Source organism: Enhydra lutris, unplaced genomic scaffold, assembly GCF_002288905.1.
Source record: "Enhydra lutris kenyoni isolate GAN:26980312 unplaced genomic scaffold, ASM228890v2 scaffoldscaffold9, whole genome shotgun sequence".
In the NCBI taxonomy this organism is placed as follows: Eukaryota; Metazoa; Chordata; class Mammalia; order Carnivora; family Mustelidae; genus Enhydra; species Enhydra lutris.
Window position 1 is genome coordinate 10,145,175 of NW_019154093.1, and position 22,614 is coordinate 10,167,788.

Below are 22,614 nucleotides of genomic sequence, written 5' to 3' on the forward strand. Positions count from 1 at the left end.
TTGGCTCCGTCAGAAGAGCATGTGACTCTTGATCTCAGGGTCATGAGTTTGAGCCCCACATTGAATGTAGACATTACCTAAATAAAACTTAAAAAAAGAAAAAAACATCTGTTTACAGAAAGAAAATATCCCTCCTCTGAAGTATCAGCTCACTGAGAATGGGATCTTGTTTCCCCTATGATGCTGTAAATCAAACTGTTCTTATCAAAGCCCCTTTCCAACTCTTGGGGATATTTAAGTGTAGCTGTGATTACGGTTCTTTCTTAAGGTTGACATGTAGGACTAGGAAAACTATCGGGAAAAATAAAACCATATAGAAAGTCCTATCAAAAAAATGTTTTTGCGGGGCACCTGGGTGGCTCAGTGGGTTAAAGCCTCTGCCTTTGGCTCAGGTCACGATCCCAGGGTCCTGGGATCGAGCCCCACATCGGGCTGTCTGCTCAGCAGGGACCCTGCTTCCCCCTCTCTCTCTGCCTGCCTCTCTGCCTACTTGTGATCTCTGTCTGTCAAATAAATAATAAATTTAAAAAAAAATGTTTTTGCCAAAATTTTTTATATTCTAATTGGATAGCATGCCATCTTTTCCAGCTACATAAATGTCCTTGACGTCACCATCATCATCATCATATGGGATTAATAATACCTTTTTACTGGGTTCTACCGATATGTTGTACATAAAAGAAATTTAGATCTTGTCTGATTTTCATTTTAAAGTAAAAATTGAAGCAGGATTGTTAAGTGTCTTAAAATTATGAGATAAGTCACTGATAGAATCAGAAGTGGAGCCTTTAATTGTGGCCCAGTCTTCTAGTACTTTCCTCCACACACATAACTTTCCTGTGCAGAAGTCTCATGGCATCCCTGATGTTCTCTCTCCTAGGCCTTCCTGGCTGAATTGGAACAGAATTCTCCTAAAATCCAAAAAGTAAAGGAATCCCTGTCTGGATTACTGATGGCATATCCCAACTCACAAGAAGCAGAAAACTGGAAGGAAATGCAAGAGGAACTTAGTAAGTATTCAGAGGGATGTTGCAAATTCACTAAATTGCTTCTCTTTGAAGCAAATATAGAATTTCAGCACATCGTATAAAGCAGGACTTATTTTTAGTTAATTTTCATAAGCAATCAAGAGACCCAAATAGGGCTAGGGAGTGAGTGAGTCTGATTAGGAAAAATAAATCTAGAGGTTCCACTCAACAGTCTCAGAAGTTTGGCTTTCTTGGGCAAGTCAATCTGGTAGTCTGCTGTGATAAGGAGAGCACTGGTAATGAAAATGAAAAATGGGAAATAATCTATTTACTAGAATTATTCTGTGTTCATACTGAACTATATATAAATAATATTGATAATGTTTATTGGCATGAAAAAATCACTGGCATGAAAGATGTCTATGATATAGTAAGAGTTAAATAACAGGCCATAAAATAATATAATAATAAGATAGACTTGCATCCGTGTGTGTGTGTGTGTGTGTGCTGTGTAGTTTCATATAACCACCACCACAATCAAGTACAGAACTGTGTTATTTTAGCTAAAATTAAATGAAGGTTATTTTTAACTTAAAATTTTTTTTTTTTTAATTTTTTTAAAGATTTTATTTATTTGTCAGAGTGAGCACAGGCAGACAGAGTGGCAGGCAGAGGCAGATGGAGAAGCAGGCTCCCGCTGAGCAAGGAGCCCGATGTGGGACTCGATCCCAGGATGCTGGGATCATGACCTGAGCCGAAGGCAGCTGCTTAACCAACTGAGCCACCCAGGCGTCCCTTAACTTAAAATTTTTTAACTAATGCTGCAGGGGTCATTTCCTGTAGTTTGTTAGGAACATAACTTAGGGATCAGGCCAGTGGCTGGTGAGACTAAAGGAACACATTCTCTCATTTCCATTTCCCCTCTACAGATTCCCGGTGGGAAAGGGCCACTGAAGTGACCATGGCCCGGCAAAGGCAACTGGAGGAATCTGCAAGTCATCTGGCCAGCTTCCAGGGTGCAGAATCCCAGCTCCGGCCCTGGCTAATGGAGAAGGAACTGATGATGGGGGTGCTGGGGCCCCTGTCTATTGACCCCAACATGCTAACTGCACAAAAGCAGCAGGTCCAGGTGAGCCACAAAACTTACTGTGTGAAGCAAAGAAATTGGAGTCACATGAACCTGGTTTTGAATGCTGCTCTCAGCAAGTAGGTTTCAAATGACCCTAGACAAGTCACTTAACCTTCCAGAATTCTTTTCCTCGGTTTAAATGAGATGTTTATAAGGACTTTATCATAGTGCCTTTCAAATAGTAAATAGTCAATAATTGTATTATTAATATTATTAACAGAGGCGGTAAGATGAGTGGATGTGAGAATGGGGGATTTCTGATTACTTTGTAGAATTGTATTTTACTTTTAATCCCCAATGGTAGTGATCATTTTACTTAATGTAATGTCTTATATCTGCTGGCTTCACTTAAAGATTTTCTGTTGCTCAAACCTCAAAAAAAAAAATTGATTTAAGTGTCCACCATCATAGAAATTTAGGTTGGTCAAATGATGTCATTTCTAATGAATTCCTGCTGAGAGCTTTTTCTTCTTCCTCTTCCTCCTCCTCCTCTTCCTTTTTTGGGTAAGCACCAGAGAATCTTCTCGTTCTACATCCTCTTCCAAACTTGTTCCATTCCTTCTCATCATCTACCAAGTTCCCTAAATCAAGACCTAAGAGTAGTTTTTGAAGGAACCCTTTCTTTTAGCCCCTGCATCCAATTAATTATCAAGTCCTCTTTAGTTCACTTATAAATATTTTTCTATTCCAGTGGTTTTCAGACTCTTTGGTTTCAAAACACTTTTACACTCTTAAAAATTATTGAAGACCCTAGGGGCACCAGGGTAGCTCAGTCAGGTAAGCATCTGACTCATGATTTTGACTCAGAGTCATGAAATTGAGCCCCCCATTGGGCTTTGTGCTTAGCACAGAACTGCTTGAGATTCTGTCTCTTCTCCCCCTCTGCCCCTCTTTCTTGTCTCTCTCTCTAAAAGAAATAAAATCTTTTTCAAAAAAATTATTGAGGACCCTAAAGAGCTATTGTTTAGCTATTAATATCTATTAATATTTACTGTATTAAAACACTAAAGGGGCACTTGGGTAGTTTAGTTGGCTAAGTATCTGACTCTTGATCTCAACTCAGGTGTTGATCTCAGGGTCGTGAGTTCAAGCCCCATGCTGAGTGTGGAGCCTACTTAAAAATAAAAACAAAGAAAAACACTGAGGAATTTAAAAATATGTATTTACTGGGACGCCTGGGTGACTCAGGTGGTTGGGCCACTGCCTTTGGCTCAGGTCATGATCCCAGGGTCCTGGGATCGAGTCTCACATCGGACTCCTTGCTCCCCAAGGAGCCTGCTTCTCTCGTTGCCTCTGCCTGCCTCTCTGCCTGCTTGTGTGTACTCTCTCACTGACAAATAAATGAATAAATAAAATATTTTTAAAATATGTATTTATTAATTAATTTTAAAATAACATTGGTAAAATTTAACATTAACATAAGGAACATTTTTTTCTTTATGAAAAAAATAGCATTTTCCAAACATAAAAACTTCAGTAAGAGTGGTATTGTTTTATGGCTTTGCGAATCTCTTTGATGTCTGACTTAATAGAAATTCTCATACATTTTCTTATCTACTTCTGCACTCAATCTTATGCAATACCAGATGTCATGTAGCCTCTGGAAAACTCCACTGAACATTCATGAGAGAAAAATTATAAAAGGCAAATAATATCTTAGTATTGTTATGAAAATATTTTGACTTCAGGGACCCTCTGGAAGGGCCTGGAGACTCCTGAGGCCCCCTAGAGCATACTTGGAGAACTACTGTTCCAATTCCCCATTCTGAGTGCTCCTCTCTTAGGGAGGTTTGATCTCAGGCCTATACCATTGCAACAGCCTCCTAAAGTTTCTTTGTCTAGTGCATTCTCCACAGTTACCAAATTATCTCCTGAACTCACACATCTGAATACATGAAAATGCTTCACTGGCTCTCTGCTGCCGATTGAACAAAGTCCAAGTACCTGCTCAGTGTCATATATGAGGCTTTCCACAATCTGGTCCCAGTTTGTCTTGCCAGCCTTGTTTCCCACTCTTCTCCCATATACCCAGGTTTCAGCTCACACCAGGTAACTCATCTTTTCCTTGAACACACCATACTCATACCGCTCTGTGCCTTTGCTACCCTGAGGCCCTCCACCTGTAATGCCGTTCCTCAGTCTGACTGTCTGCTCACTGGGAAAACTCCTTCCTTGTGTCCTCTGTGAAGGCTTTCCTGACTTCCCTCGCCCACTTTTGTCATCTTCCACAGAATTAATCATCCTTACTTCTTGCTTTCACAATGCCACGTTCACATCAGTGTTTATCATTCTTACTTTTTTTTTACATTCTGTTTTAGTTCATCATTTACACATCTGTTATTCCTTAAAGTTGTGTCTTACTTATGTACGGTGTGAGTGATGAATACTTTCTTTTTTTTTTTTTTTTTTTTTTTAAAAATTTTTTTTTTTTTTTTTTTTATTTATTTGTCAGAGAGAGAGAGAGAGGGAGAGAGAGCAAGCACAGGCAGACAGAATGGCAGGCAGAGGGAGAAGCAGGCTCCCTGATGAGCAAGGAGCCCGATGTGGGACCCGATCCCAGGACGCTGGGATCATGACCTGAGCCGAAGGCAGCTGCTTAACCAACTGAGCCACCCAGGCGTCCCGATGAATACTTTCTATAAATTGTTTGATTTAATCCTTAAAACAGCCAAGATAAGTACATTCTACGCTCATTTTATAGATGAGGAAGCTAAGATTTGGAAAACTTTAAGAACTGACCTAAACTTATATATATAGTACACGAGTGATAGAGTCAGGATTTGAACCCAGCAGTCTGACTCCAGAGCCTGTAGTTTGAACCCTAACTACTTTGCTGAGTGAAACAATGAATAGCAAAGTGTAAAAAGACATGCTACTTGCTTTAAAGACGTTCATTATCTAATCATGCTATGCTGTAATGTATAGATTGTATGTGCTGTTGGAATTCCAAGAAAGAAACTTTGAAAAATCAGAGGCATAGAGGGTTGAAATGGCAAGCCCAGCCAGTAATATAGCTAGCTCTGGGCCCAGGGCTCCAGACTTGCAATTCAGAGGCCTGGGTTTTGTCTGGCAAAGCTGATGAGGGCCAATCCAGAAAACAAGGCCAGCCTTAGTAACTAATGTTGAAAGTAGGACAAATAAGGAAAAGAAATAGAATAGGCACAATCAATGACCCTTTCAAAACAAGTTTTTATTAAGCAGTTGTTAGAAGTGATATTACATTTTCCTAGTAGCCTGGTCCTTGGAGTTTTCTGGTTTATTTTCGAAAGGAGTTGGCCCTAGTTGGCACAATCTAAAATCAGTTTTTGTTTTGACACTCTTTTTAGATCTGTCTTTTTTCTCTAAACATCTTGATGTCAATTCCATTGCAGTTTATGCTGAAGGAATTCGAAGCACGCAGGCAACAGCATGAGCAGCTGAATGAGGCGGCTCATGGCATCCTAACAGGCCCTGGAGATGTCTCTCCATCCACCAGCCAGGTACAGAAAGAACTCCAGAGCATCAACCACAAGTGGATTGAGCTAACTGACAAACTCAATTCCCGTTCCAGCCAAATTGATCAAGCTATTGTCAAAAGCACCCAGTACCAGGAACTGCTCCAGGACCTATCAGAGAAGGTCAAGGCAGTGGGACAGCGACTAAGTGGCCAGGCGGCCATTAGCACCCAACCTGAGGCCGTGAAGCAGCAACTAGAAGAGACCAGTGAGATTCGATCTGATGTGGAGCAATTAGACCATGAGATTAAGGAGGCACAGACACTTTGCGATGAGCTCTCAGTACTCATCGGGGAGCAGTACCTTAAGGATGAGCTGAAGAAGCGTTTGGAGACCGTTGCCCTGCCTCTCCAAGGTTTAGAAGACCTTGCAGGTAAGTTAGGGTAAGGTACATACTGCTGACGTTAGCGGCAAGCGAAAAGATTGGCTTCGTGATAGTCCCAAGAATCTAGGGTGACCTGTAAGTAGCTTTTAGATTCAGACTAGTGTTACCCTAACCCTTTGTCCAGCTATGGTGAGAACTGCTGTGGTTATCCTACACTGACTGGGCACTAACGATATGTGAAGCTTTATGGAGCAGTTCCAGCAATAAGAACACTAACATCAATTTTGCCTGCAGGTCCAGATTCATGCTCGTAGGTGTATTCACGGGTCGAGTTACACGCATACACACAGAATCAGATGCGTATGATGGCCTTGCACAAGAAGAATTTTGTCATCAGTTTGTTGCCTTTCTCTGGAAACATTTATGGCTTTTTACCCGCTTAGAAGTAAAAGTTTACTTCTGTTACTCAGATCACCTTATTAGGTTGGTGTGAGGATTAAATAAGTCTAGTATATGAAGGAGACCATCTTTGTGCTGCTTTTATGGTAGGGTCTCAGTTAACATAAGTTTCCTTCCCCTAAGATTAGACCATATACTCCTAGCAAACATTTTAAATGCCATGTTCAGATTTGATTGGTTTAAATTTGATTTCCTCATTTCAGCTGATCGCATGAACAGACTCCAGGCAGCTCTTGCCAGCACCCAGCAATTCCAGCAAATGTTTGATGAGCTGAGAACTTGGTTGGATGACAAACAAAGCCAGCAAGCGAAAAACTGCCCAATTTCTGCAAAATTGGAGCGGCTACAGTCTCAGCTCCAGGAGAATGAAGAGTTTCAGAAGAGCCTGAACCAACACAGTGGTTCCTATGAGGTGATTGTGGCCGAAGGAGAATCTCTACTTCTTTCTGTACCTCCTGGAGAAGAAAAGAAGACTTTACAAAACCAGTTGGTTGAGCTCAAAAGCCACTGGGAAGAGCTTAGTAAAAAAACTGCAGATAGACAATCCAGGCTCAAGGACTGTCTGCAGAAAGCTCAGAAATATCAATGGCATGTGGAAGACCTTGTGCCGTGGATAGAAGATTGTAAAGCCAAGATGCCGGACTTGCAGGTCACTCTGGACCCAGTGCAGCTAGAGTCCAGTCTCCTGAGATCAAAGGCTATGCTGAGTGAGGTGGAAAAGCGCCGCTCCCTGCTAGAAATCCTGAACAGTGCTGCTGACATTCTGATCAACTCCTCAGAAACGGATGAAGATGATATCCGGGATGAGAAGGCTGGGATCAACCAGAACATGGATTCCATTACAGAAGAACTACAGACCAAAACAGGGTCTCTTGAAGAAATGACTCAGAGACTCAAGGAGTTTCAGGAAAGCTTTAAAAATATTGAAAAGAAGGTTGAAGGGGCCAAACACCAACTTGAGATCTTTGATGCTCTGGGCTCTCAAGCCTGTAGCAACAAGAACCTGGAGAAGCTAAGAGCTCAACAGGAAGTGCTCCAGACCCTGGAGCCCCAGGTAGACTATCTGAGGAACTTCACTCGGGGCTTGGTAGAAGATGCCCCAGATGGATCTGATGCTTCCCAACTTCTACATCAAGCTGAGGTCACCCAGCAGGAGTTCCTGGAAGTGAAGCAGAGAGTGAACAGTGGTTGCATGGCGATGGAAAACAAGCTGGAGGGGATTGGCCAGTTTCACTGCCGAGTTCGAGAGATGTTTTCTCAGCTGGCGGACCTGGACGATGAGCTAGACGGCATGGGTGCCATCGGCAGAGACACCGATAGCCTCCAGTCCCAAATTGAGGATGTACGGCTATTCCTCCACAAAATCCAAGCCCTCAGGTTAGACATAGAGGCCTCTGAAACAGAGTGTCGGCAGATGCTAGAGGAAGAGGGGACTTTGGACTTGTTAGGTCTCAAGAGGGAGCTCGAGGCCCTGAACAAACAGTGTGGTAAACTGACAGAGAGGAGCAGGGCTCGCCAGGAGCAGCTGGAGCTGACGCTGGGCCGCGTGGAGGACTTCTACAGGAAGCTGAAAGCCCTCAATGACATGACCACGGCAGCAGAGGAAGGGGAGGCCCTCCAGTGGGTCGTGGGGACCGAAGTGGATCTCATCAACCAACAACTAGCAGATTTTAAGGTAAGTCTTGCCCTTTTGTTTTTTAATCTTTCTCTATCTGATACGTATTTCTTTTCATGTAGCTTGGAAACCCATTGTATATACATCTTAACTTCTGTCCCTGGGGCCTCTGTTCTCACTTCTAACACCATCAGAGCACTCTATCTGGAGACTAAACAGTCTCTTGGATTCTGGGCAACTGGTTTGAACATTTTTCTGTTGTAATTTATTTCAATGTTGATAACCAACTAAGGGTATAGAAAGAAATGTCCAAATATTACTGTTTACTCTGAGAATCTCCTCTTGAGATTTGTAACAGCCCTGGGTGTTTCTCCAGGTCCGTTTTTCAGTTGAGATGTGAGAAGTCATAAACAAGGGTCATCTTCCCAAAGTGTTGATTTTTTTTCCCTCCTATTTCAGAGGAAAGTTGTTGATGTATTATGAAGTAAAATCAAAATTCTCGTGAGTTACTAAGGTAAAATGTGACATTTCAAAGAAATTTCCAACTTATATCAGGCAGTGCTTAAGACTATAACCCAAACCCCCAGGAGTACAAGTTCTTGGCCTATAGGAGAGTTTGAAAAGCACCGCCCTAACTGCAAAAATGTTTTATTTCTTTGCCTGAGTCAGAATTTCCAGTCCTGAGGTTTTGTGAGTTAAAATTAAAACAACAGGGGAAGATGGGAGGAGTTGACTCAAAAATATGATTTTCCAGGTTAGGGGCTTGGAACTCTCAGGACTGGCAGGTCATGGCTTTCGGGATGGGAGCCTTTCATCCTGAGTTTCCTCTCTTGTCACTGCCAAAGAGGGCCTCACTCCACTGCTGGCGGCCCCTCTGCTGCTTTTCCTTCTTGGTGCACAGAGTAGATGTGGAAAGGCTACTTCTAGCACTTTGCTTCCATCACTGGTGTTAATTATTCCCATGTACACCATCATACTCCTGCTATCAGAGTCTCTTTGTTCCCTAAAACCCCTGCCTGTCAGGATTCTTTCAAGTACAGACACGGATGGAGAGGTGGTGTTGACACCAGGTCAGAGCCCCGTGGTCCTGAGAAAAGTTGCAAGACCAAGTAAAGAAGGGTGGCTGTTTCAGAAGGGCCCTCAGCTTAGGGGATGTTCAGCTCTGAAGCGGAACATTGGCTGAAGGCCCCTTCCAGTGTTTGGAGACAGTGCACTTTGGAGTGACAAGTCATCGTTTTGGGGATTCTTGAGGCCCCAAATAAGGACAGGGGAGGAAGGGAAAATTCAGACCTGTGAGCCCACGTGTTTTCGTCTTGGAAACTCCCACACCTCCATTCCCGGGGCAGGCAGGCCTCTCGCTTCATCACGTGTGGTGTCCCTGCCTCTTCTACTGTAAGTTCCTCCAAGGAGACTGTCTTCTCTAGGCTCTGGGTTACTTAGGATTAACTGTCTAACTAACTAAATGAATTTCTTAGAAAACTGAAGCCTATCCCTTTGGGCTCCAAAATAGTTTTATCAAACTAGATTCTGATTTACATGGGAATTATTTTAAATCGTATTTGCCTAATCTTCTATGTCGTACAGACGTTTTTCTTGATGAGTACAGGTTAACGTTAGTAAAAAGATGATGCGGTTCTCTCCGATGGGGATATCCTCAAGGATATTAGAGACATTTGGGGCTGCTTTGTACTGAATGTTCCTAAATGTCTGTGCAGGTTGAGTTGGGTATTGAAGTTCTTGTTTAGTGCCTCTTAGCGTGAGTGTAGCTTCTTTCTTTCCCTTCCCCGGCTAGCAGGGATTCTTTCCTCCTGCAGTGACTTCTCACTGCCGTCACTGGGCCTGCCTTTAGCCGTCTGTCCCTTGCTTCTCATCTTCAGTGAGCTAGAAAATGAAGTAAATAAGCCTGTTAAAATTGCATTAAATGCAAGCTGGAATATAAAAAAGAGTCCATAGGCAGGCATACAGAGTGTTTGGATTTGAGGATAACTAATCATTTCCTTTTCATCTAATCCTTGGTTGCTAGAAACATTCTGAATTTTGACGTAGCTGAAAGATTTTAAGAAATTACTGGCCATGACCGTATTTTATTTGTAGCCTATATATGTAGCCTGGAAGTGCTCAGAGTTCAGTCTGCTTAGTCGTTTAAGGTAGCATATTTGTTTCACTGATTTCTAAGAATACGCCTCCCACTACCAATACCTTGTGAAGGCTAGGACCAGACACTGATGAGCTGGTCACCTCAGAGTGTGTTTCTCTGCAGGGGACTGGTATTGAAATGCAAGACTAGAAGCAAAGAGAGAAAGAGGGTGGTGGAGCTATGTGCCCTGTGTGTATCCTCCTCAAGTTGGGGGCGCAAATCAGAAGCCTGATTCCACAGGTCTGCCTTATAAAGTCAAAGGCATTGGGAAGTGTTTTTGCCTCCTCCCAGCAAAGGCCTTCGGTCAGGAGGGGAGGAGCACACTCCTGGCTCTACTCCTGCTGAGCTCATGGGAAGTGAAAACAATGGGAGGGGGAAAGCTCAGTGTGTCAGCTCTACAGTCCCCTAGAGGGTGAGTAAAGGGAAGGTCTTTTTGGACCCATTCTAAGGACTGCGTCATTTTGGTGGTTTGAGTATTGAGTTTTGGGTTAATGTGCTCTATATCCAGCAATGGATTAATCTTCCATCACTAAACCAGCAGACAAGATTCATAAAGTGTGACTCTGCTTTCAGACTCAAAGTGTTTTTAATAAGTCAAAGTGTTTTTAATAAGTCAAAACCAGAGGGGTGCCTGGGTGGCTCAGTCGGTTAAGCATCTGCCTTTGGCTCAGGTCGTGGTCTCAGGGTCCTGGGATCCAGTCCAGTGGTGGGACCACACTCTCAGCACAGAATCTGCTGACGAGCAGAGGATATGAGTCTATAGACAGGAGCGTGGGCTCTGCTCTGAGCTGGCTAACTCCACTGCGGATGGGTGGAAAAGACAGATGAGTCAGGTCTGGGGACAACCCCGGGCTTACTTGGGACGGTGCAGTAGTGCTGAGAAATACGTAGAAAGGCAGCTTGTGGGAAAAGTTATTTCCTCTTTAAATGAACGTGAAAAACTGAAAGTCATTATTCTGAGGGAAGGCTTTTCCGTCAGTTGCTTCTGAGTAAATGATAGAATCTGGTCAGCCAGTGAGGATCTATCAAATGGGAAGAGAGTCCTCTCCCACTCTAAACAAACAAAAACCTCAAACCTTCCTAAATTAGGCGCTTTACTGGATTCAGTCATCCAGAAATCTCAAATGAGAATGTTGAGCGTGTTTTCAGAAAACTGGAAGGAAAAGAAGTTGGCTAATCTCTTCAGGAAGTTCTGTTTTCCTGAACAAGAGAGTCAGTGATTATTGAGGAGAAGGAATCGTATGTACATAACAGGACACTAATAAGAAAGGAGGGATCTTTATTTCACTGAAACTCAAGCCAAAGAAATCTAGTAACTCTGATGATAACAAGAGGCTTTCCTCATTTTGAAATTCCCTGTGCCAGTTTTATAGTCAAGAATTGAGATCATTCTGAGTCTCAAACTTTCAAACCCCTTCCTGTACACACACACGCGCACACACATACAGAAACAGACACACACATACACACACCCCTCTGCCCAAGAACCACAGTGGCCTCTCAGTCAGGAAGTAGGTGGTGATTTGGGCATCAAGAGCAGCATCAGGAAACCCGGATGCTCTTTGCACTCTGTATTTCATGTGTTAATTTTTTTTTAAGATTTTATTTATTTATTTGACAGAGATCCCAAGTAGGCAGAGAGGCAGGCGGAGGGGGTGGTGGGGGGACAGGCTCTCTGCTGAGCAGAGAGCCTAATTCGGGGCTCGATCCCAGGACCCTGAGACCATGACCCTAGCTGAAGGCAGAGGCTCAACCCTCTGAGCCACCCAGGTGCCCCTTCATGTGTTAATTTATATTTACTGTGCATTTGGGCCAGGCTTCAGATTCAGCATGCCACACTCGGTGACAAGAAAGAACAAGTGGGAAAAATGGAAACCCTTTTAGGGTCCATAGGTTTCTCACAAAGGTTCACTTTGCCTAATGGTGCGCTGGAAGCACCCAAGCCTGTTGCGTCTTTTCCTTCCTTGCCTTTGAGGCTGGACGGTGGGATATAGGTAAGGCAGCAGGCTTCCTTAGGACTGTCCTCAATCCTAATTCAGGCGGAGTAGAGCCCAGGGTCAGGGATTGCACGTGCTTACAGCCTTTGTCTGGAGACCTCAGTATCCCACCAGAACACCAGAACAAGAAAGCCCTGTAAATCTCTTTGATTTTTTTTTTTTTTTTTCTTTATGGAAGGCGAGTTTAGGCTTCCCTTTGAGTCACATGAAAACTCTTAGAAGACAGGGTTTGACATGGAGCTGAAAGGCTGCCAATTTGCACAAAGATACTTCCCTGCCTTTCAAACAATTACAAAGACAGTATCAGCCCATCTTCGGTTTTGCCAGTTATATTCACTAGAGAATAAAGCAAATAAGATCAGCATTATCTACCTGCCCTTGGAAGGAAAGGAAATCACACTTGGTGTGACCTGTCTGTCACCTGGAGGTTTCAGTATTTCCAGCTTTACAACAGCAAGATAAGTTGAGTAGGCAGCCCCGCTCCTGCCTTGTGCTGACCCTTGGCCTGTCTTGGTTTTTGGTTATTTCTCTCCCTCCTTCCTTCCTTTCCTTTCCCTTCTTTCCTTCCTTCCTTACTTCCTTCCTCCTTCCTTCCTTAAACGAGGTTACTCCAATAGGAACTATGAGGGTCCAAGGAAGTAAAGAGAATGCCCTAGAACAGTAGAGAGAATGCCCTTGACATTTTAGGCTGGATAGTTCTTTGTGGTGGGCGGCTGTCCTGTGCATGGCAGGATGTTCAGCAGCCTCTCTGATCTCTACCTACCAGATGCCAGTAGCAACCCTGCCCCAGTGTAACAACCAAAAATGCCTATCTAGACATTGCTGGACATCCCCTGGAACGCAAAAATTTCTCTCAGTTGAGAACCACTGCCTTGAAGAAAATTGCCACCTACATGTGGGAAACTTAGAATTCAGTGGGAAAAGGTGCTGGTTGATTAAATTAAATATTTATGTAGCAGACACCTCTCCTAATCTGATGAAGACTGTGTGGTAGCAGCAACTGCCTCTAAGTCAGCCTTCCTTTAGGCCAAGCCCTGGACTCCTAATTTTTGCTGGTACTAATCCGTGTCTGGTTTAAAATTTCCTAGGCACTTTCCCTGGCATCAGCAGTTTATTTTTCGTGGAGTTGTTGATGCAGGTGTTTGGTTGATGATGCATTTCTAAAGAGAAGAGGAACTTCCTGTGTGGAAATACTTCAGGAGCTTTCCTCCTTCCCTGCCTTTAAGGGGAGACTATGGTCTGTCAGTTGCTCTCCTCAGCCCAGGAACTCACAGTTTGGCTGCTGATATTTATAACCCTTCAGAGACCATCCCTCAACACCCCACCCAAAGAATCCCAGTGCTCTATAATAATCCCTTCAGCCCCCACTGTAGCAACTAGGTGGGGAGAAGGTGAAGAAGGCGCCTTTAAGGACTTCAGGTTTGCTTTATGTTGAAGTCTTTCCAGCCCCATTTTATAGTATCCCCATTCGTATTTTAAATAACAGCATCACAAAGCAAAATCCCAAGATTGCAGCCATTACATCATCTTAAAGGAGCCTCACGCTTCAGTGTAGGTAGTAAAACCAAATGGAAGCTTGTCAAGAAAGCATTGATGGATTTCAACCCCCCCCCCCCCCCCAAAAAAATCTGTCTGGAAATTTTGATAGCAAGGGAAGATTTTAAAGCAACAAAAGAAAGGACTGAGCAGTTTGATTTTAGTTTACTGAAATTCTTCACAGATCGTGTTAGCACGTAGCATTTGCAACTGAGGTTCACCATATGATCTTGTACACAAAGGAAGAAAAATATGTTTCCAGAAAAACTAGAATTCACCCCATGCAGAACTTACCTTCATTGTTGAATATTTGATTAGTGAACACGGTTGAGATAAGCACAGATTTGCAGAACAGGACCGTTTCTCATTGTGTCTGGAAATGAACCGGTCTCAAGCCTTGGCCTAGTCCTCAGCTGTAGCTTCAGAAAAATCCCAGGCACTTTCAAGCTAGCTAGCCGGCACACGGGTCGTAGCATAAACAGGGAGCCTCTAGGAAGTGTGATGAGTTGCTCTGAAGAGCACTTTATTGTTAGGGTTGGTTGGTTCACCAGGAATGAAATGAGTCCCACGGGGAGTCGTGTCAGGTCATTGCACCAAAGCATCACTGCACCAAAGGGCTGTCTCCTGCCAAACGGATTCTTCCCAAGTCTCAGCTGTCCCGGTTGGGAAACCTAGCTATGGGAAGAATGTGCTCCCTCCCCACCTTCCTTAATACTTATCTATTACCACTACCAAGTGCTCTTCAAATACCAGTCTCTGGTGTTGGCCGTGGAAGATTAATGGGACATACTTACTCCCTAGGCCTTCACAAGCTGTTTTCCTGCTACTAACACTGTGATTTGAAACATGGACCTTTCAGAACTCTGGCCCCTTCAGGATAAGAATAAGTGCTGCATGGTGATGGTCCATGGATCCCTTGGTGGGGGTTGGGAGGAAGGGCCTGTTATTCCTTTCAGTCCGTTCTTACTGAGCACTTGCTCCGTGCCAGGCCTCGTGGGGGGGACAGTGTGTTATGGGAAGCAGGCACAAGGGAGTGCAGGGGCAGTGATGTGTGGTGGCAAGTCCGGTGAGAGACATCCTAAATCCAAGCTCAAACCATAATCCCCCATCAATCAGACTTTTAAAATTCCAGTTGCACAGGCGCCTGGGTGTCTCAGTGGGTTAAGCCTCTGCGTTCCGCTCAGGTTATGGTCTCAGGGCCTGGGATCGAGCCCCACATTGGGCTCTCTGCTCAGCATGGAGCCTGCTTCCCCTTCTCTCTCTGCCTGCCTCTCTGCCTACTTGTGATCTTTCTCTCTATCAAATAAATAAATAAAATCTTTTTAAAAAAAAATTGCAGTTGCAGACAAGAGAACTGCAACTTGAAGGTGTTATAGTATCTTGTTCAAGCCAACAGCAAGTGACTATTAGAACTGGGGTTAGAAAGGTTTGTTTGGTACCAAAAACCATGCTTAACCAATAGTTGGGTGCAGTTTTACCCCTTGAGGACATTTGGCAATATCCAGAGACATTTTTGACTGCTACAACTAGAGGAGCTGCTACTAGCATCTTATTCAGCCCACTTCTAGCCAGGTGGGGGTTTGATATTTTTTTCCCTCTCTTCAGATGCCATGACAAGAGTTAATTGACAAAAGAGTTGCACTGCCTGGCAAAGCTTCGTGGTTTTCCTCCCTTTTTTTCAAAAATAAGTTAAAATAGTGTTAGTTCGGAGAGTGACTTACACAGATCTGTTGGATAAAGTTAGGATTCTGGTGAACTAATTTGAGTCAGTGGCTAAAGAATTCTCTTAATACTTGACCAGTCCCCACCCTGCCACAAGCCTCCTGCTGTGGAAATCAATCAACTGTGTATCTCAAGCTGCTTCCTGTAGGGTGTGTTATGGAATGGCATCAGCCCCAGCACCAGCTGGGAGTCCTGATCTCAGTGTGATTTTATCAGACTTTGTCTCTTTGGAGCCTTGCTGTTTGGAACAAAGGATCCTCTGTTAGGAATGCAGAGAGCGTCTCTGATTGGACAGCAAGCATGTACGCACATGGTTCCCATGGAAAAAAACAGACAAATTACACTGTAGCCTTCTAGAACTTGGGCCTCCAAGGTGCTTTTCCCTTGGGTTCTATTTTCACCCTTCTTTCTGTGGGTGCTTATCCTTCACCCAGACCAATGTAGGAGCCATCTGATCTGATGGATTAATTTATGGCCTCCTTCAGAACTGGTCTATATCTGTGCCTCTAGTCTTTTCCTTCTGCAGCCATGGAAACTCCATATTTGATCCCCACTATTTTTCCAGTGTTATTTCCTATAGAGACCACCCATCCACCCCATCCACTCATCCCAAACCCTCCTTATACATTTCGCCTATTTCTACCCAAACCTCAAGGCTTGGTCTAAGTCCTGTGTCTCCCCCCAAAGCCTCCTTGATCTATCCAGCTCACAACTTCTCCTGTTCTCCTAAACCACTTAAGATGTGAAACTCATTTGGCCTTTATCATAGACTGCCAAACTTTGGTGTTTTCTGATTCTATGCATTTGTCCCATCTCTAATCTCCGTGAATTCGTTTTTGTGTCCCTAGAAGTAGTTAACATATTGGTGTGCATGTACTTGGAGATTAGTGAATATATGACTGATTAGATGAGGGCTCTTTATTTCTTATAAGCCATGTGAGCTCTGGGATTCAAAATGCTGTCTACTTTGCAAGACCTGATGCAAATCCTTGTGAATCCTGAGAAATTCTAATTCTAGCCTAGATTCCTCACCTCTCCTTGCCTGTGGGCTCTCTTCCTTCTTTACTAGTTAGCATATGTTAAAGGAACACAGTTTCATTTTGATATTAGCCTGAACAAAACAAAGAAACTTGCTCCTTCAGTTGCGCTTAACCAAAGCCAGATCCTGAAATACCATCTTGTAGTTGTTACCCATCACTTTAGAGTCATTGTCACTGGCCGGATTAGTTCACAGCTAGGAAGAGTCTTCATACTGCATGCAACTTAGTGTAGTTTAAAAAAAAAAAAAAAGGAATGAGTCTGAGTCAGAAATACTCAGCTTTGAGTTCTGGCTCTGTCATTTACTAGCTGCATGTGACCTTGGGGGAAAATCACTTAACCTTTCTGTATAGTTATTTTAACTATAAAATGTGAAATGGTTACCTTTAGAGTTTTTATGAGAGTTAAATGAAGTGATGTAGATGAAAGCACTAGGCATATATTAAGTGCTCAATAAATGATAATAATCTCTTATTTTTTTATTATTTACTTTTTCCCCTCTTAAAAGATTTTATTATTTTATTTGACAGAGAGAGCAAGAGAGGGAACACAAGCAGGGGGAGCAGCAGGGGGAGAGGGAGAAGCAGGCTTCCCAACAAACAGGGAGCTGGATGTGGGGCTCGATTCTATAACCCTGGGATCATGACCTGAGCTGGAGGCAGACGCCCAACAGACTGAGCCACCCAGGCGCCCCTATAATCTCTTATTAAAAAAAAAAAAAAGTATCCAGGCATACAAATTAGAATATTATAAAATCTTTTTAATAAGAAGTTATACCTTTTGTGCCTAGAGATAATTATTCTCCAGAAGATTTGCTCTAAGGCCCAGTACTCGATTAGATTAGTTCTTTCTCTTCTTGGAAAAATGGAGATTATGAGGGTAAAGTAAAATTAGCTCGGTGGCAGCAGTGAAACAGGTGGTTGGACAACAGCTTTCCTGAGCAGTTTTTGTGGGGAACAAGTATAGAGCTGGTTTCTAACATTAGAGTTGCAGTATATAGACAATATGGGTCATGACTTGTAACACAACTTTAAATGTACTTGATGCACACATACATACATGTGCTTACTTACTTATTAACTTGTTAACTTATACATATCAAAATCCCACAGTAAGCATGTTTTTCTGAGACCATTTTGACCTTGGCTTATGTGTTCTACAAATCAGTGTTATTTTCATATCATTAACCAGAATTAACCAGAAGCCATTACCAGCTCAGTGACTTCCTCAGTAACTCAGAGTTACCCATCAGATCAATTTTAATGATCTCAAGGTCCTTGGCCTAATTAGCTTTTAACATAGACCATGTTATGTTCACCTGTTGCCATACAGTGGCAACTACCAAGTCAGCATCTTTGGGAGAGATATCTCTTAATATTAATCAATCTTTAATTAAAACATTGAGGTGTGAGGGGGAAAAGGTATCAGCTTAGTTTCAGAGAAAAGCAGCTTAAAAAACACAAATATAATTAATCTCTCTGCCAGGCATATATACCAGATCCAGATAGTTTTACAGAAAAGCTTTAATTCTTCACAGTTTCAGCAGAAATGTTTTTAATAATTCGGTTTTATGTATATATGAGTCAAGGGAAGAGGATGCTAAGAATTCAAAGAAATTGAACTTCTCCGAGACCTCTTCCAGCTTGAATTCATTGCATCTATCTAAGTGACCCATTTAATGTCTCTGTCATCTTGCAGTTTGTTCCCAAAGGAAAAGCTCTGATTTGGGTCCGGTTCTTTACATTCAAACCAAAGTTGGTTGGTTGTCAATCGATGGTAAGAATTGCTTTAGTAACAAAATGGAAGAGACAGTTTTCATAAATCTCTTCCCTCTGAATTATTTATCCTAACTCCTTTTCTAATATTGGAAAAAGGACCCCTATAAGCAAGATTTCTTGGCAATTCACCCCAAAGGCCTGTTTCGTAGAAATAACCAAGCAGTTTTGTGAAGTTGTTAACATGCGAAAGTTGTAAAGTCCTGCAAATCTGGAGCAGGAATGACTGCTGTCAGTCCCAAGTGAAAGCCCACATGGCCATTTTCTCAGGAGATCCTTTCCTGAGCCTGCAGATCAGGCCCCCTTGACTGATGCTCTCCTAGTACTGCTTGCTTTTCTTTTAGAATACTTACTGCAAGTGAATTAAAATGAATGTCTGCCGCCCCTACTGGAATATAGGTTCCTGACTGCATATTGCTCATCATTTTCTCCCTTGGTGTCTGGCATAATTTAGAGCGCATAGTAGACCCTAGTAAATATTGAACAAGTTGAAAAGAATCAAGGCTATATCTTATGAAATTACTTGCCTTATGAGGACAGAAAGAGGAACCCAAAGGTCAAAGAAGTACTAGTTAAAAAGATAGCGTCAGGATAGCATCGTGTCATGGAAGCCAAATGAACAGAGTCTCAGGAAGAAGGGAGGATCAGTACTTTCTCACCACTGCTTATCCTTAACCCACTAATGTGATCCAGCCGCTATCACTGCACTGAGACTGTTCTCTTGGAAGTATGCACTGATGTCCTAGTTGTCAAGTCTAGTAGTCTTGTCTAACTCATCATCTTCCTCATCTGTTATGCAGCATTTAACATCATAGCTTCTTCGCTCTCAAAACCCTCCTGTGCATTTTCTTTCCTGACATGGTATTCTCTCCATTCTCTTCTCTGGCTGCTATTCTGCTTTCTTTTTTGGTTTGTCCTCCTACTTCCCAAGTATGTGGTCTAAAATTCGGTCATCTGCCCTCTTCCCTTTTAACCCACATTTAATCCCTGGATGTCCACCCCTTCATTCTTCTATGGGGGAAGGCTTCCAAATCTGTATCTCTACCCCAAACCTCTATCTTTTGTGTAAGGGGCCTTTCTGGACACCTCCCCATAGGTTGCCTTTGAGTACTTCACACTCAGTATACTCTAAATTGAATGTTTACATTTTCAAATAGTTTCTTCCCCTCTACTGCTGTTTTATAGGACAATTATGCCCTCAGGAATACAAGAGTAATGCTATAGCATTGTTTTATTTTCCCCTTAACCTCTACCTTCTGTCTGCTCAGCTTTGAAGTCCAAATATTCTGTTTCTGTGATTTCCTTCACAGCTCCCTTCCTCATTTTCATGAGTTCAGGCTTTTGTTACCTCTTGACTGAACTGCAAAGTCCTCCTGATTGCTCCACCTTCGATCTCCCCCATCTAAGCTTATTCTGTACAGACACCAATGCAGTATCATCAAACGTAAGCTCAAATCTTAAGAGCCTGGATTTTCACTAGCTATGCTACTTTGGACAAGTAAATTTACCACCTCAAGCTTTATTTTTAATTTAAGAATTTGGATTTTTAAAATGAGATCACATATATTAAATGGCAGTTTAATGAGCACTCCCAAACTATTGGGAGACTTTCCTCGCGCCACTCAGTAACTCTCATGAGCCCCTGGTAAGTTTAAATAAGTAAATTTCAATGTCATAATGGTTTTCTGAATAAAGAAGCATAAATTCATGCTTGGAATTAAAGGGCCTTGGTGAACTGGCCTTGAGCTACTTACCATTTTGACCTCTCATTTTTCCCTTTCATACTCACTGTATGTAAGCCATGCTGACTTTGAAGTTGCTTCTGTAGGCTCCCTGCCTCTAGCCTTTCACTTAGAAATCTTGTCTTTACCATCTCTACATATCCATATCCCAGTGAGTAAATGTAATTACCTTCATAAAGCCTTCCCTGATTCCTCCTGCCTTCCTTCCTTCTACTTTTCTGTCCAGTCTTTTCTAATTCACAGGGCCCGGTGCTTTTGTCATTACTATCTTGGTGAGTGGCTAAAAGAGGGATTAATACACTGTCTTTTGGAAAGTCTGCAAGCAGGAAAGGGCTTACAGGGGTCATGAGAGTTCCTGCAGAGTGTGTGGAAAGTTTTCTCATGGGTTTGGAAACACATGTGAGCTCACAGAGCATCAAAATCCTTAGTATCCCATTTAAAAGAAACTTCACATCATGTTGTATTGCTTAATGAGCCACTCCATAGCCATCTTTATGTAATAAAAACACCTTAGGATGGTAGTTACTGATGCCCAACAGGTACAGACTAACACTGTGGCGTTTCCACTTGCCACTAAATAAATGCTTGTAAAGTCTAGAGAGCCTAAGATGAAAGGCATTTTGTAGATTTAAAATGTGCAAGATGTAAAAAAAAAAAAAAAATGTGCAAGATGTAACCAGTCTTCTGTATCCTCCTTTAATCAGAACTAATCCTCCAAGAGAGAGGGGTGCATGAAAAGGCATTAAAGAATCTGGGGAAGTGTGGACCTGGGGTCTCCAGATTGTCCTAGGAAGCTGGTGGTTTACGACTGGAGCAAAGGAGCAAAGGCAAAATGTCGGGTTCAAAACTTGGAGAGGGAGCTGTGTTAGGGTGTGAGGAGACTCTACCCAGCTGTCTTTAATTAAGAAGACAGCAGGAAGGACCAGGATTGTTCTTTCTTCTAAGTTCACTGAAGGAAAATCCAACACCAAATTTCGTTCTTAGGAATCTCAAAATAAGTAGAGAATTCTTTGAACTCTGTAATCAACTAACTGGAAACTAATTTGAAATTTGGCTTCAGCACTTATATTTGTGGTTACAGGAGTGGGGGAAGCATCCAAAGAGGTTCTCTGGAGCTCCCTGTACTTGTCTTTTAAAAAGTTTACACACAGCATGTGAAATGAACAGATGCTTTTTTTGTTGGAGCTATCAGGGTAACAAGAGGCTGAAAGCTATATCAGGTATTTATTTCAGTCACTGAGATGGCTATTGGCAGAGTTCCACATACCAAAACTAAAGAGAAACTCATGAACAGATTAAAAAAAAAAAAAAGATGTGGAGGAAAGAGCCCTGTGCTTCCTCTTCTGATTTCTTCCTAAACACATACTGATGATAAAAAAGGAGCAGTGCACTCAGATAGCACTCTCTGGCTTCTTTTTTTGTGGTGGGGGAGAGAATTGGACAACTTTATGTAATCCTTTCTATAGACTGTGTTTGAACTTTGGGGAGATTTCTCTATAATAAATCTCTTAACACTTTATAGTCAGAGAGTATAACTTAAGCCAATAAATACTTTGAATTTGAACTTCATAATTGTTAAAATGCTCTGTTTATTTATATCACAATATGGAGCATTTGGCCAGAATAGTGAAAATAAGGTAAATAGATAGATATGGGGAGGGCTTAAGAAGACTGAATTGGTTGGCACCTGACTGGGTGAGGAAACAGGAAAGGAATTTCTGGCCATGAAGTTTGTGATTCCACATCAAGATCATTCTTTATAATGGAATAACCACCCACCCTAGTTGAGAGCCAGAATTCCTCAGATTCTTCCAACCAGAGGGGCCCTGGCACACTAAACAGTCTGTTATGATATCTGAACACTTAAGTGAGTGTATTTGGCCAGGGAGACTTGCTAGTGAAATTGATCTTGCCTTCCCTGGGTTTTTCCAGTTGTACTGAATAATTAAAGGAAAATTAAGACCCAGATTCCCTGAAGTGTTAAGTATCAGATCTGTAGGCTGATCATACCTTAGGATCACAGTGTGTCAGAGTTAGAAGGACCTTAAAATTCACCCTGACAAACTGATAGAAGATTTGTTTCCCCAAATCCTTGCCCCTGACCCCTCAAGGGTCCAAAAAGTCATCATTTTAGAGGACACTTTATTCTTTGAGTAGCTGTGAGAAGGCTTTTTATTGGTTTCAAATCCACCCTTGTATCTTAGTGTGCCAGCTTAAGAAGACATCCAGTACAAGCCTCCTTCCTCCCACATCCCAGCCCTTCAGATACTTCACATTGATCACATTGCCTGGAACTTTCTCTAGGTCAAGAATTCTTGGTTCTTTCTCTTGTTTGTTCTTCAGGGGACCAGGTTTCTAGTGTCTTACAGTATAGGACCAGGAAGACTCAGGATTCTGGTATGGCTTCTTTAAAACTTTTAGAACTAAATAAAAAGTTAGAAAGGCTATCAAGACACAATTTAGTCTATCCCCTTCCCCTTTGGTTTACAGATGAGGAGATAGTCTTTTGGATTTGACAGGGCAGAATTGATCAGCACTCTTTTGAAGGGAGAAGTGGAGTATAACACATTTTACTTGCAGTAAACAGTCTTTTTTAATTTGCTTAATTCTTTTTTTTTTTTTTTAAGAACTCATGACCCCGAGATCAAGAGTGGCAGACATGCTCTACCGGCTGAGC

At 42.4% G+C, this 22,614-nt stretch overlaps 1 protein-coding gene across 5 annotated transcripts in view; it reads left to right on the forward strand.

Moving 5' to 3' along the window:
• LOC111143713 (microtubule-actin crosslinking factor 1) overlaps positions 1–22,614 on the forward strand; it is a 349,979-nt gene that overhangs the window by 258,625 nt on the left and 68,740 nt on the right. For all 5 annotated transcript variants that reach the window (XM_022497542.1, XM_022497538.1, XM_022497540.1 and 2 more), the window contains 4 exons: positions 881–1,010; positions 1,898–2,097; positions 5,469–5,964; positions 6,579–8,050. In XM_022497542.1, the coding sequence (XP_022353250.1) occupies positions 881–1,010; positions 1,898–2,097; positions 5,469–5,964; positions 6,579–8,050 (2,298 nt within the window). The remainder of the gene's footprint in view (positions 1–880; positions 1,011–1,897; positions 2,098–5,468; positions 5,965–6,578; positions 8,051–22,614) is intronic.